This window comes from Lontra canadensis, unplaced genomic scaffold (genome assembly GCF_010015895.1).
Source record: "Lontra canadensis isolate GAN:19392208 unplaced genomic scaffold, GSC_riverotter_1.0 scaffold79, whole genome shotgun sequence".
Lineage (NCBI taxonomy): Eukaryota > Metazoa > Chordata > Mammalia > Carnivora > Mustelidae > Lontra > Lontra canadensis.
This window is the reverse complement of record NW_022631073.1, coordinates 5,225,885-5,238,186: the sequence shown is the minus strand read 5'-3', so window position 1 is coordinate 5,238,186 and position 12,302 is coordinate 5,225,885. Positions and strand designations below refer to the sequence as shown.

Here is a 12,302-nt window from a genome sequence, read left to right as displayed (position 1 = left end):
ATTCGCTTTTATTTCTTTTGTTTTCAAGTGAAAACTACCTGGTTCGCTGGTCCAGTTCAGGATTGCCTAAAGATATAGACAGATTACATAATTTGCGAGCTGTCTTTACTGTAAGTACACCCAAAGCAGTTCATTTGAATCATCCACCATCCTAATGATTATTTTTAATGACCTCCCTCTGTCTTTCCTCCCTGCTAGAGCATGGATCCTTGGGATGCCTGCAATCCATGGGAATTCAGTAATAACAAAATGCCTTCCCAGAGCTGTTCTGGGTCTCTAGCTTCCCTGTGAATCCCCGTGGCAGAGATCTACCCCAGCACTCTCTTAAACTTGTGTCTGAAGTTTGCTTAACATTAATCGACTGTTGTTACTCAGTTCCTTTTTGTTATGAGAATAACTTATTAAGATGCTAAAAAGTGGTCAGAGAAGAGCATCTCAATCCATCTTTTTACTGTCTGTTTCAATTGAACCTGCACTGAGTAATGGTTCTCTAAAATAATTTATGGACATTAATTTTTCTAGGACCTCGGAAGCAAAGACCTGAAAAGGGACAAAATCAGTTTTGTTTGTCAAATCGTTCGAGTGGGTCGCATGGAGCTGAGGGACAACAACACCAGGAAACTGACCTCTGGCTTGCGGCGGCCTTTCGGAGTGGCCGGTAATGCACCCCTCTCCTTTTCCTGAGTTTCAGGATCTTCACTTTCACTGTGAGTAGGCGCTGCTGCAGCTGAATGCTGGACAGCGGGCTGCTCTGATTTATAAACTCTTCTGTTAGAAGAAAAAAATTCTTCTTTTCTTTGTGGTATCTGTGGACGCGCAGCTCAGGAGGCTTCAGTCTGCAAGTTTCAGATGTGAATCATATGTTTGGTTTTCAAGCAGATCCCATCTCCCGAGGGAGACCCTGACCCACATTCTCAGCCTGGAGGAAAGCCAGCCACTGGATGCTTTCAGGGTTTCTGGACTTGGTGATCGATTGATTTAGGAGGGAATTTGCACTGAATAGTCAAAAGTGATGAAGAGGTAGAAGGAGAACAGACCGTGAGGAGGACATGGTTATCTTGAAATAGGTGTCGCCTATCCTCCATGTTTGTGTTCTGTTATTTTGGTGACAGCTCAAGGAAAGGGAGAGATGAGTCACATCTGCTGGGGGAAGGTGAGGTATCCCCAGTCTGCTGGGGGAGGGTGAAGAAAGCTGTTTTTGGTGTGAAAGATAGACATTTGAATGTAGTGATTCTTGATGCTAACTGTACCTGAGAACGGTTTGGAGAACTATTGAAAAATGTATTCTTGCCCAGCCCCCACAGCCTGCCAGTTAAATTAGAATTGCTGCTTTAACCAGCATCACCTGTGAGCCACTATGGGCCCTGCCGTGAGGAGGACACGGTTATCTTGAAATAGACAGCAGACAGTGGGCCGCTGCCATCACACTGTCTTTCCTCCTTGTGTCACATGTGGCGTTGAGCATGCCGGTGGGGCTGTCCTGAAGTCGTGAGCACCTGTGATCTACTCTGGACGTCCTCCCACCGGCTGTTCTCTCCCCACCTCAGAAGGTGGGTCACCTTTTTGGTAATCAGCTTCTGCCCATTGTGGTGCAATTCCCATTCCCACATAGGAACTTAATTTTGAGGTTTTATCCAGAATAACTTCTGCGTGTTTATGACGACAGAGCCCAGATGAACGTGTCGTGGACCTTTAAGCCCATAGTTCTCTGGAAGCCTTCTATGGAAAATATCATGTCACATTTCTCTCTTAATATAGTGCAACAGTGGGGATATAAAAATTACAAAAAAGCAAAATCATCGTTAAGACATATGTCATTCAGAATTCCATGTAGCCGGGCTTATGCCAGACTCCCAGCCAGAGCAAGAACTTCTGTGGTGCGGGCCAGCGTGCTGCAAGCGGCCGTGAGGGAGACACCCCATGAAATCTGTCCATACTGTCACGACCTTCGCCTCCGGGCTTGGGAGGGGGTCCTGGGAGCTGCTGGGAGGGCGGTCACTTCCAGGACATAGAGGATGAAGGCTGCCTTCTCCTGCCTGGATGCGAGTCCCCATCCTTGCTTCCCCGCTGCCTTCCTGCAAGACTTGGCTGGGTTCCTGATGTGTTCCTGGGGCAGACACTGGGTGTGTTTGACCAGGGGACACACTCAGCTGGTGGGATCAGCTTTGCGACGGCGGAAGAGAGGTGTGCAGACACATAGGCAGGTGGTCCACCGTGGCTTAGGGGCAGCAGGTGGTGTCCGAGGCTCAGATTCCTCATGTCGTGACCCAGAGTTCCAGGCTGGTGCCGGAAGTGTGGGCTTGGGCACGGGAGCATCCAATGATAGGTGCACCTAGAGCCGATCGCTTGCATCTAAGAAGGCTTCAAGCTGGGACCGTCTTCTGGGAGGTGGAGACTGCGGTCCAGGCCACACACTGCAGAGCAGCCGCAACCATACATTCCAATTCGTGTGTGCTTCTGCGACCTGCATCTCTCAGCACACGCATAGGCTCTTTGCTCTGGGAGGAACACTGGTATAGCAGAGGGTGTGGGGCTGCGTTCTGCCTGGGAGCATATCCAGGGGCTCCCTGGGCTCCACTGGACCAGCCAGGAGCGGGCATTGCCCCTCTTCTGGTCCTCTAGAGCCCTCCCCATTTCTGGGGGTCAGGTGGTAGAAATGGAAATTGTCCGCATTTGAAGTTGATGGCTGTGGACACCAAGGAAGGCACCACAAAGAGAGAAGCAGGCCTGCTGCCCACCTCTCTGCGGTCAGGGGTGGTGATCAAGCAGAGAGAGGGTGACTGTCCAGGACTGTTGTTCTTGGGGTCTCTAGCTGTGTCGGTCAGAGCTTGACCAGTGGAGATTTTCTGGCTCTCTGACTTGGGGCAAGGTCATCTGATTGTGTCCTTGAGCCTGAATTTCCTTAGTTGTGCAGGAGGTGATGGTGAGGAATCGCTTGTCTGGTGCGCTTGGAAGAGTGTCCACAGATGGGGGCGTGCAGTGGGTTGGTGGATGGTAGTGACTTTACTATCGTGATGTCACTCGGGGGAATGCGAGAACTTTCAGATGCCCCAGAGCTGGGCCAGCCAGTGTGGTTGGCCCTGGCCACAGGCGGTTGTTATGTAGAAGAATGAAATCAAAGGAAAAATTCAGTCCTACCACCACATTTCAGGTGCTTGTGGTTCCAGAACATCTCATCACAGGACGTGCTGCTGGGCAGTGCATCTCTAAAGTGTCTGTTGTGTCCTAGGCAAAGGAATGAATGAATGAATGAATGAATGAATGAATGAATGAATTTATTTTCTAAAATTATTTTAAAATAAAGAAAAGAGAGAGAGAGCGTGCACAAATGGAGGAGAGGCAGGCAGAGGAAGAGGGAGAAGCAGGCTCCCAGCTGAGCAGGGAGTGTGACATGGGGCTCGATCCCAGGACCCCGGGATCATGGCCTGAGCCAACCTCAGACGCTTAGCTGACTGAGCCACCCAGGTGCTCCCAGGCAAAGGAGTGTGCTAAGTGGAACTCTGCTGTTTGAACCCCATTGGGCCAGCATTTTCATATAACTTCATTTTTCTTTTGAACATGGAAGTGCTGTAAACTCAGCTATTTCAAAAAAAACATTGCCGCCACACGGTTTATGCTGTTGTTGGTCAGAAGACAATCTGCTGTTCCTCTTTGTTTTTTTTCTCTGATTATAGCACTTACACAAAACAATGTTTTTTTCTTGTCCCCAGTGATGGACGTAACAGATATCATAAATGGGAAAGTAGATGACGAAGACAAGCAGCACTTCATTCCCTTTCAGCCGTAAGTATGGAGCCGTCAGAGCATCGACGAGATAGAACATGGAGAACATGTGTTTGTAGTAATTCTCTTGGAAATTAAGTTTATAAATTCAGCACCAATAGAGATTGCTTCTTTTCTAATAATGAAGAATTTGTGGAATCACTACCATCCTGCATGGCATTTTTGTAGCCCCAAGAATCTTGAGTTACAGTTGCTTTATGGTCTTGCATGGAGAAGTTCTCTGTGTGTTTCAGGGGAGTCACCTTATATCACACGGGACACGCAGAAATACCCTTCTGTGAGCATGCATGTTTCTCTGCATCATGGATGTTTTCTAGTAGCTATTCATATACTCAAAATATAGTACATTCAAATTCATCACGGGAGGTGGCTCCGTTTAAAATAGAAAACCAAACAAAATAATTATGAATTGTTTTATAAGGCGAGAAGGAATGCTGGAAGCAAGTAATCATGCTTCTGATTTTCTGTCTCTCGTTGCTTCGAGTGGACTGGGTCTGTGCTCGCCACTCTTAGGGTTTATCTAGTTTGGAAGCTGAGTGTGTGGAGAGGTGCGGGAAGCTTGGAAAACATTTAGAGGAGATTTGTTAAATTGATTCTCTGATTGGAAGGTAGATCCCGTGGAAATGGTCGAAAGAGTCAGTTATTTCCTTGGAGAGTAAGGTGAGAGAGTACCTCCGTAACAGCCTGCAGCCGTTTCACTGGGCACTTCTCCATCTCAGACAGCCATGGAGAGGAAGAGGTTTAGAGTGGTTTAAGATAATCAGAAGAGACATTTTCCTCCTGGGGGTGGGAAGTCTTAGAAGAGGAGACCATAAGGCATGTTGGCATGACCTGTCAGAGTGCTCCGCCTTCTGCCTCTTCTCATTTCTGCTTTTACTTAAGTGGCTCCAAGCTTGGAACGGATTTTATTTTGGGACCTGTACCTTGCGTTCAGGTGTTGGCCGAGGAGGCTTGGAGGCTGGGGATACCCAGCGTGTGGCTGAGCGAGTCTCCCTGGGGGTAAGGTAGGCTGGAGCTGTGAGCTAGGCTTCCCTTTGTACCACCCATTCTTGCATGAGGGATCCCCACACTCAGCCCCAGGCTGGAGAACCATGTGTTTAGGATGGGATTAGAGTGGTTTTCTTCGCTGGCAGGTGGTCTAGTCAGAAGGAAATTCTAGTCTAGTCTAGGAAATTCCACAGTCTGCTCAGTGGAAATTTTTGTGATCTTCCCAACATGAGACTAACTGAAAACGCTGCATTAACCAGCTTGAAATGGGTGTCTCGCTACACAGAACTGGAGACACAGGTGTTTTGTGGCTTTATTCTGTTAGAGTTGCTTTTCTGCCCAATATGGTAACCTTCTGTCCAGTATGGTAATCATGAGCTACATGTGGCTATTTAAATTAGTGAAGATTGAATAAAAGTAAATACTTAGTTCTTCATTTACACTAGTCCCATTTAAAGTGTACAGTACCACAGGTAGCTGGTGGCTACCGTATTTGTCATTATGGATCTAGAGCATTCCCATCATTGCAGAACATCCTGTTGGATAGTACTTCCTTGTAATCACACCCAGCGAAGATAGTTACAAGGATAGTTACCAGTTCTGCACGATCTAGAAGTTTCCTCAGTAAACAAGGGAAACATCATCTTTGAACATGGGAAGATATTGAGGTAATAAATAAAATATACCCTTAAAAAATGATAATATTAAGTTGCTTCTTTTGCCCATGAGAAATAATGTAGCCCAGTGCTGATTTGAATGCTCTTTTATCTATTAGACCTCAGAGTTTCCTGATGCCCTGATGTACCACTGAGTTGAAATTACCTGTTGCCTGCTAGTATCTTCTGGGAAAAGTCAAGGAAAAAAGAAGAACTGTGGGTTATTGTTTGGAAAGTTAGGGGAGTTATTAGTTTTATATTCCCTAGTTTAAATTTCAGTGGGACATCTGAGATAGCATATTGCCGCCATCTTTTTCTGTCTTACAGCAAAACACCCATCTTAAAAAATACTGTTACACGTTCAACTCTTACTGTAATTTGTGACTCCTTGCTCCATTAAAAGAAGACTAATACACAGATTAATATTTCCAGTGCTTGAAACAAAAGAGCAGCATGATTTTAATAGCAAAATAAGCAATGAAACCAGTTCTTTGGGAAATGCCATGCTAATGAAACCGTTTTTTGCTCCATTAAAACTGATTTATTATATCGCAGGATAAGTTTTAGGGAAGGAAACACAGAGTACATCTTTTTCTTTCTGTCTTTTTTAACTTGGTGAAGTAAATGAAAGCAGTCCTCAGCTCTCTTGAGTAATGTGGCCTCATGTGATAAATAACACTTGGCCTTGGTTCTGGAAATGATTTTAAGCATTAGGCACTTGATGTCCATTTTCTTGCTCTCATTGCATTCTGTGTTTGCTGTGCTACGTGGTATTTCTCTTTGCACGTGGTGCCTGTTTGTACTTACCTGTTGGTTTTAGTGTAGCTTCTATGAACAACTCATGGTCCACGGGACCCCCAAATGTTGATGGTTTACATTCATAATTGGGTCACAGTTTGACCTTTCAGACAGGGTACTTATGTTCTCCAAAGACTGTGCCATTCTTCTCACACTTAATTATCGGAGGCCACATTGGGTAACACAGGTCTATGGAGCAGAGTGGTTGGTTGGTCGTCACCCAAGTTCCCCAAGCAATTAAGTTGTAGGGATCATTTTTTTTGGTCTTGATTTTGCTTTTCCCTTTGCACCACCTGCCCCTTGATCTATGCCATGGTCAGGAATTACTGAAATTGAAGAAACAGATCTAAACATTCCTTGCAATTAAATGTTGTCCAACCACATTATTTTCAGATAAGTTTAAGTGCCCTTTTTTATTATCTGGTAGAAATGGAGTGGACGCTTGGTGCATGTTTATGTCTGGGGATAGGGTCGACCTCGTTTGCTTTACTTCTCTTGTGTGGTTCAGCATTTTCCTGATCAATGCTCTTCCCTGTCTCTCTTGTCACCTATCCTGTCCTTTGTCGTGCGTTGATTCATGATGACTCTCTCGCATTCGGTGACGATGATCTCTTGTGTTCCCTTGTTACCGTGACCTCTGGGTCTCTGTGCCCCTTTGTCTCCTGTGGTCTTGGTCGTCCCGTGCCCTCCAGGCTCGCGTTGGATGACGCCATTCGACACAAGCCGCTGAACATGTCATCCCGTTTTTCACCCAGGGTGGCAGGGGAGAATGACTTCCTTCAGACTGTTATAAACAAAGTCATTGCTGCCAAAGAAGTCAACCACAAGGGCCAGGGTATGTATTCTGTTGTTTTATTGCTACAAATGTTCACTTATTACATGAACTTGGGATAATGCTGTATGGTTTGCATTTTAGTTTGATGATCATGATGGTGGTGATGATGATGAGGATGCTGCTGCTGATGGTGGTGATGGTGCTCCTGGTGGTGTTGATGTTGGTGATGAGATTGGTGATGATGGTGATGGTGATGATAGTGATGATGTTGGTGATGGTGCTTATGGTTCTGATGATGTTGGTGATGAGGATGGTGATGAAGATGGTGGTGATGGTGATGATAGCGATGATGGTGGTGATGGTGCTCATGGTTCTGATGACATTGGTGATGAGGATTGTGGTGATGATGTTGGCAATGGTGCTCGTGGTGGTGATGATGTTGGTGATGAGGATGGTGATGGTGATGATAGTGATGATGGTGGTGATGGTGCTCGTGGTTCTGATGATGTTGGTGATGAGGATTGTGATGATGATGGTGATGATAGTGATGATGGTGGTGATGGTGCTCGTGGTTCTGATGATGTTGGTGTTGAGGATGGTCGTGATATTGTTGGTGATGGTGATGATGATTTTGGTCATGGTGCTCATGGTGGTGATGATGTTGGTGATGAGGATGGTGATGATGATGATGTTAATGATGAGAACGAGGATGGTGGTGGTGGTGATGCTGCTGATGGTGATGGTGATATGGGCAGTGTTGGGTCATGATCTACATGGACAATGGATATACAGCGTATGGAGGTTTTCTTGCTGGTCCCTCTTGTGAGCGTGGCTGAGAGCCAACCCCTAGATGAGTGGGGGAAGGCTGAGCGGGACACGATGACGTGTTTGCAAAGAGTCCAGAGTTGATGAGACTTGGAAGCAAGTAATTTGTTTGCCTTCCTGAGTCTTCTCCAGTCCTCCCCTCTCCTCCCAGCCATTTTCAAAAGCACATAAAGGATTTTACAAGAGAATACAGTCACTGTCCACTGGTTGTTACTCCATCTTTGCTGCTCAGAGAAATGTGGAGGCACTGGACACAGCCCAGCTCTGTGTGCACCATTGATTCTCTCTTCCATGCCCTTGTCACATGCTTGGTCCCAGCACATGGTTTCCTGGGCCTCTCCTTCCTCCCCGCAAAGCTGTGGCTTTGTTTTGGAGACGAATCTCTCTTCAGTTTTGTAATGGAAGGGGTTTTTCCTCCTGACTCCACCGTCTTGCACTCATCGTTTTTAATCCCACACTGACAGGTTTCCCAGCAGCTGACCTTCTGTTGGCAGAGGCAATGAATCAATCACCCGGGGCTGGTGACAGTTGGCACTTGGGCTGACCAGGACCGCTGCCAGAAAACAGCTGTTTACGGAGGCCTTGCTTCCGGCTCTAGGGCAAGTCACCTTCAGAACTTCTCCTACCTAAGGCTGCTCTCAGCAGCAGTGGGAGAAACCCATTCTTCCGTCCTCGGTTAGATGCAGACTTATCAGAAACTCAGTAGAGCTTAAGTGGCTAGACCTCTTTCATTGTTGAGTTATCTTATGTCACTAGCTTTTTAAGAAATGATTCTCTTGCTTCATTTCCCATTGTTATAAAGGAGAGTATGAGTTGAGTTTGAAGAACGTTCTGGAGGAGGGAGAAGCCTTTGGCTTTCTCTGGTGTGAACCAGCCAGCCCCCTCCCTGATAAACAACAACAAAACAAAAACCCCAACTAAAGCATTAATGAACTGTGGTCTCTGTTGACAGAGTGGTTTAAGCTGACCCAGGACCCACCTTCTCATCAATTACCAGCTCTCTGATTTGCACTTTAATTGAAAACCATAGGGAGATCCAATTAAAGCTGTTTTGATTGGAGCCAGCCTCAGCCTGGGAGCACCTGCCCCCAGACCCCAGGCTTCCACTGGATTGAATTTCTCTTGCAGAGCCATCAGATTCTGAGAAACACTGTCCCAGAGTTACACAGGAGAAGTGGAGGTTGGTGTCAGGCCAGCAGGAGGACCCACAACCAGGCTCATGGGTGTCGGGGTGCAAACCTTTGTCTCCAGAGCTGAGAGCGGGGGGCTCAGTTCCTTGAAGTCCAGAAGGAGGAATGTTTCCAGGTCACAGTGAGAACTGAGAGACAAGAACATTGTTTTTTCAAGGGGACCCCAGGTGCCTTCCTGAACTGAAGTGCCCCTGGGGCAATGTTGCTGGCTGGTTTTTAGACTGTCCTTGAAGCTAAAGTGAATGTGTTTCTTGGGGCCCACTGTCAAGCCTGCTTTTGTGTGTAGCAGGGAGAGCCGAGAGAGAGAGCTATGAGGCGTGTGGGTTTGCACCCTGGAGCTCCGTGTTTTCACCAGTGGTGACCCGTGCTGCCCCTGGTGATGTCTGCCTGCCGGTCGGGCTGCAGTGGAGTCCCGGGCAGCAGAAGGGATGGGAGGTGGGCAGTCTTCACAAAGAACCGGGAAGCTTCCCATGCTCATCTGTTCTGAGCTCCTCTCTAGGCTTTCACCCATTTTAGGTTGACATCCACATGTTTATTTGTCACAATTGACATTTTTTATGTTTAGCCCAAATTATCCTGAACCCTGACCCCAGAGGTGGTGGGTGTTTAACGTGGACAGCGAGACTGCAGACACACCAGGACCTGGACCTCCGTTCCTATTGTTTGCCAGAGAATGTATGCTAATCTCTTTGGTTTGTAGCTACTCTGGTTAAGCAAAGTCAACCTAGAGTACACTTTTTCTTTGGAAATTGGCCTCATTTTCTCCTTTGAGGGAAGTGTTTTAAACCCAATGTAATCAGCAGAGCTTAATCTCTGTGTTTAAATTGTGTTATAACAAATTGAATTGTGTCATTAAGTTACTTCGTTTATGAACTAAGATGGTTGAGCAAGCTGGTATTTGTGAGAAAGAAAAGATGTTGGAAAGGTGGCGGGAGTTTTGCGTGGTGTTATTAAACATTTCTCTGCCTCTGACCTCTGTAGGTGATCACTGCACCACGTCCTACAGGGCCTTGTGAAATGTCTTCGAGTCCCATTCATTCTGGGGACATTCATTGCTTTGGCAGGTTTTTGGGGACTTGTGTGAGATTTGAGAGCCTGTCTGCAGCACCCTGGTGTCCCCAGTAGGGATCCCATGCGACTGTGTCACCTGCTCTGATAATCTCCCCTTGCATTTCCGTGGGTGTCACTTTCATATGGCTCTGCTCTGCCAGAGGACACAGCCATGGGTTCAGTGCCTGGCCCTTCAAGGGACCTCTCCTGCAGGTCCAGAGCATCACCAGCCTGTGGTCTTTTTTTGGGAATTAGAAAAAGAGTGCTCGTCATCTGGGTGAGTAGGGAGATGCAGGCAGTGCCTGGGTACACAGCTTGGGGAGCAAGAATGTGGGTTGGGCTTAGCTCCCACTTGGCTTTCTTTGCCAGGAACTTGTGGCAGAGCACGTTCTTTTTTTTTTTTTTTTTTTTTTTTTTTTACAGATTTATTTCAAAGAGAGACTTACAGAGATAGTGTGAGAGAGAGCATGAGTAGGGAGGAGAGGGAGAAGGCAGCCTCCCCACTGAGCGGGGAGCCTGATGTGGGGGGCTCAGCCCCAGGACCCCTGAGATCATGACCTGATCCTAAGGCAAATACTCAACCAACTGAGCCCCTCCACTTCCCCTGCAGTGCACATTCTGAGCCATGAGACATGGGCCCCTGTTTTGGTGTCATGCCCTGACATCATCTTAGGGACCTCTTTTTATTGGTTATGTTTCTTTCCTCTTCCTTCAAACTCTCCCTCTTATGATTTGGAGTTTTAGATTCTGAAAAGAAACAAAGGAAAAACTATGAAAGGAAAGGAAAATACCACGCATGAAACAGTCTGCCTTAGATAACACACGTGTTTTTGTTTTTGCCTCTTTTCTCTCCCAGTTTTTCAACAGAGAGGCTTATGCCTCCTCCCTCTGACCTTTATTTTCTGTTCCTCCTTTGTCCTTCTCCCATCAGCATTGCCCCTTCCCCCCAAGCCCTCTGGCCTTACCAGGGTGCACTCGCTGAGGTCTGTGGTAACACCCGGCTGCTCTGTGCCAGGACACTGCCCTGGTGCCCTGTTCTCTGGGCTGCATTTTGTGCCAGTGGCCGCACTGTGCCACCCCTCTGGGCTTCCCATTTTCTCCGGCCTCTGATGTCCTGTGTGAGCTTTAATGTTGGGAATTCAGTGTGTAGTTCAGGGCCCTCTTCTTTCTATCCTTGCTTGTGCTCTCACCGTTCAGGACGTGGCCGGGGTGCAGGGTTTTCTGACTCAGGGATGGGTATCCCCGGCACTTGCTATTGGCCGTGCCCATGGCCCTCCCCTGTAGCCACCCCTCCTTCGTCAAGTTCTAGATTGATCTCCACACAGGCCTCTCCACCCCCATCTCTGTGGTGTTGCCCGGGTTCCTGCAGTGGCTTCTCTGCTGGGATCCTCACTTGGCTCTGAACTGTCCCCCCTCCCACCTGCTCACGACCTCCCATGACCCCCAGAGTACTGTTAAGTGGGGTCCTGGTACTTGCTTGTCTTTCCAGCCTCCCCACTCCTTCAGATAGAGCAGTTCCCGCCATGGCTGATTGGGCCCTGCAGGGTTGGGACCTGCTGCCTTCCGAGCCTCCTCTCATGCGTCTCTAGCTGTGGTTCGGGTCATCCAGCACGCGGATAGGCACAAGTTCGCATGCTCCTTGCTTAGGGTCAACTCATCTCCTAATCTCTTGTGATGTCCCTTTGGGAGAGCCTCTGTGACCCTCAGGATCCCCATCGTGGGGATATACTCTCCAGGTGTCCTGGACTTTTCCTTACAAAGCCCTTGGCCATTACATATTTCACTGAGCCCATAGGTTTAGTATTTTACTCGTGGGACAGAAGCTGAGTCCCTGGTAAGGATACAGTGAATGTTTGCTCTGTGTCTGCCATGCCCAGTGTGTGTCGGGCACACAGTAGGTGCTTACTGACACTTCTGAGTAGATCAGAGGGACTGTCTAGATGGCAGGAGGAGAAGACTTCACCACCTGGCAGAGAAAAAAAATGTCATCAGTGACTGTGGGCTTTCTCAACCACAAGTGATATAGGTCTTAGCAGAGGATGGATTTTTTGGGCCGGCTGATAAGAGACAAGAAGCTCTAGAAAAGGGTGTGAGGTTTGGGGTTTCATCAAGCAGAATGGCTCTGGGCAGCAGCAGCTTCAGGTGACGCTCCTCGTGTGGGACCATCAGGTGTCCCCCAGTTCTACTTGGAATGCACGTTGGTGGACAGAGTGTACAGTTCTCCCGTTGGCCTTCTAC

The 12,302-nt window shown here is 47.6% G+C and overlaps 1 protein-coding gene across 5 annotated transcripts in view; it reads left to right on the top strand.

The window, feature by feature from the left end:
* The window catches only part of DOCK1 (dedicator of cytokinesis 1), a 490,685-nt gene that overhangs the window by 78,103 nt on the left and 400,280 nt on the right, over nt 1-12,302 (top strand). For 3 of the 5 annotated variants that reach the window (XM_032882088.1, XM_032882087.1, XM_032882092.1), the window contains exons 9-12: nt 29-110; nt 523-658; nt 3,711-3,783; nt 6,917-7,059. In XM_032882088.1, coding sequence (XP_032737979.1) covers nt 29-110; nt 523-658; nt 3,711-3,783; nt 6,917-7,059 — 434 coding nt within the window. The remainder of the gene's footprint in view (nt 1-28; nt 111-522; nt 659-3,710; nt 3,784-6,916; nt 7,060-12,302) is intronic. The other 2 variants (XM_032882091.1, XM_032882090.1) reach the window with 1 other exon arrangement.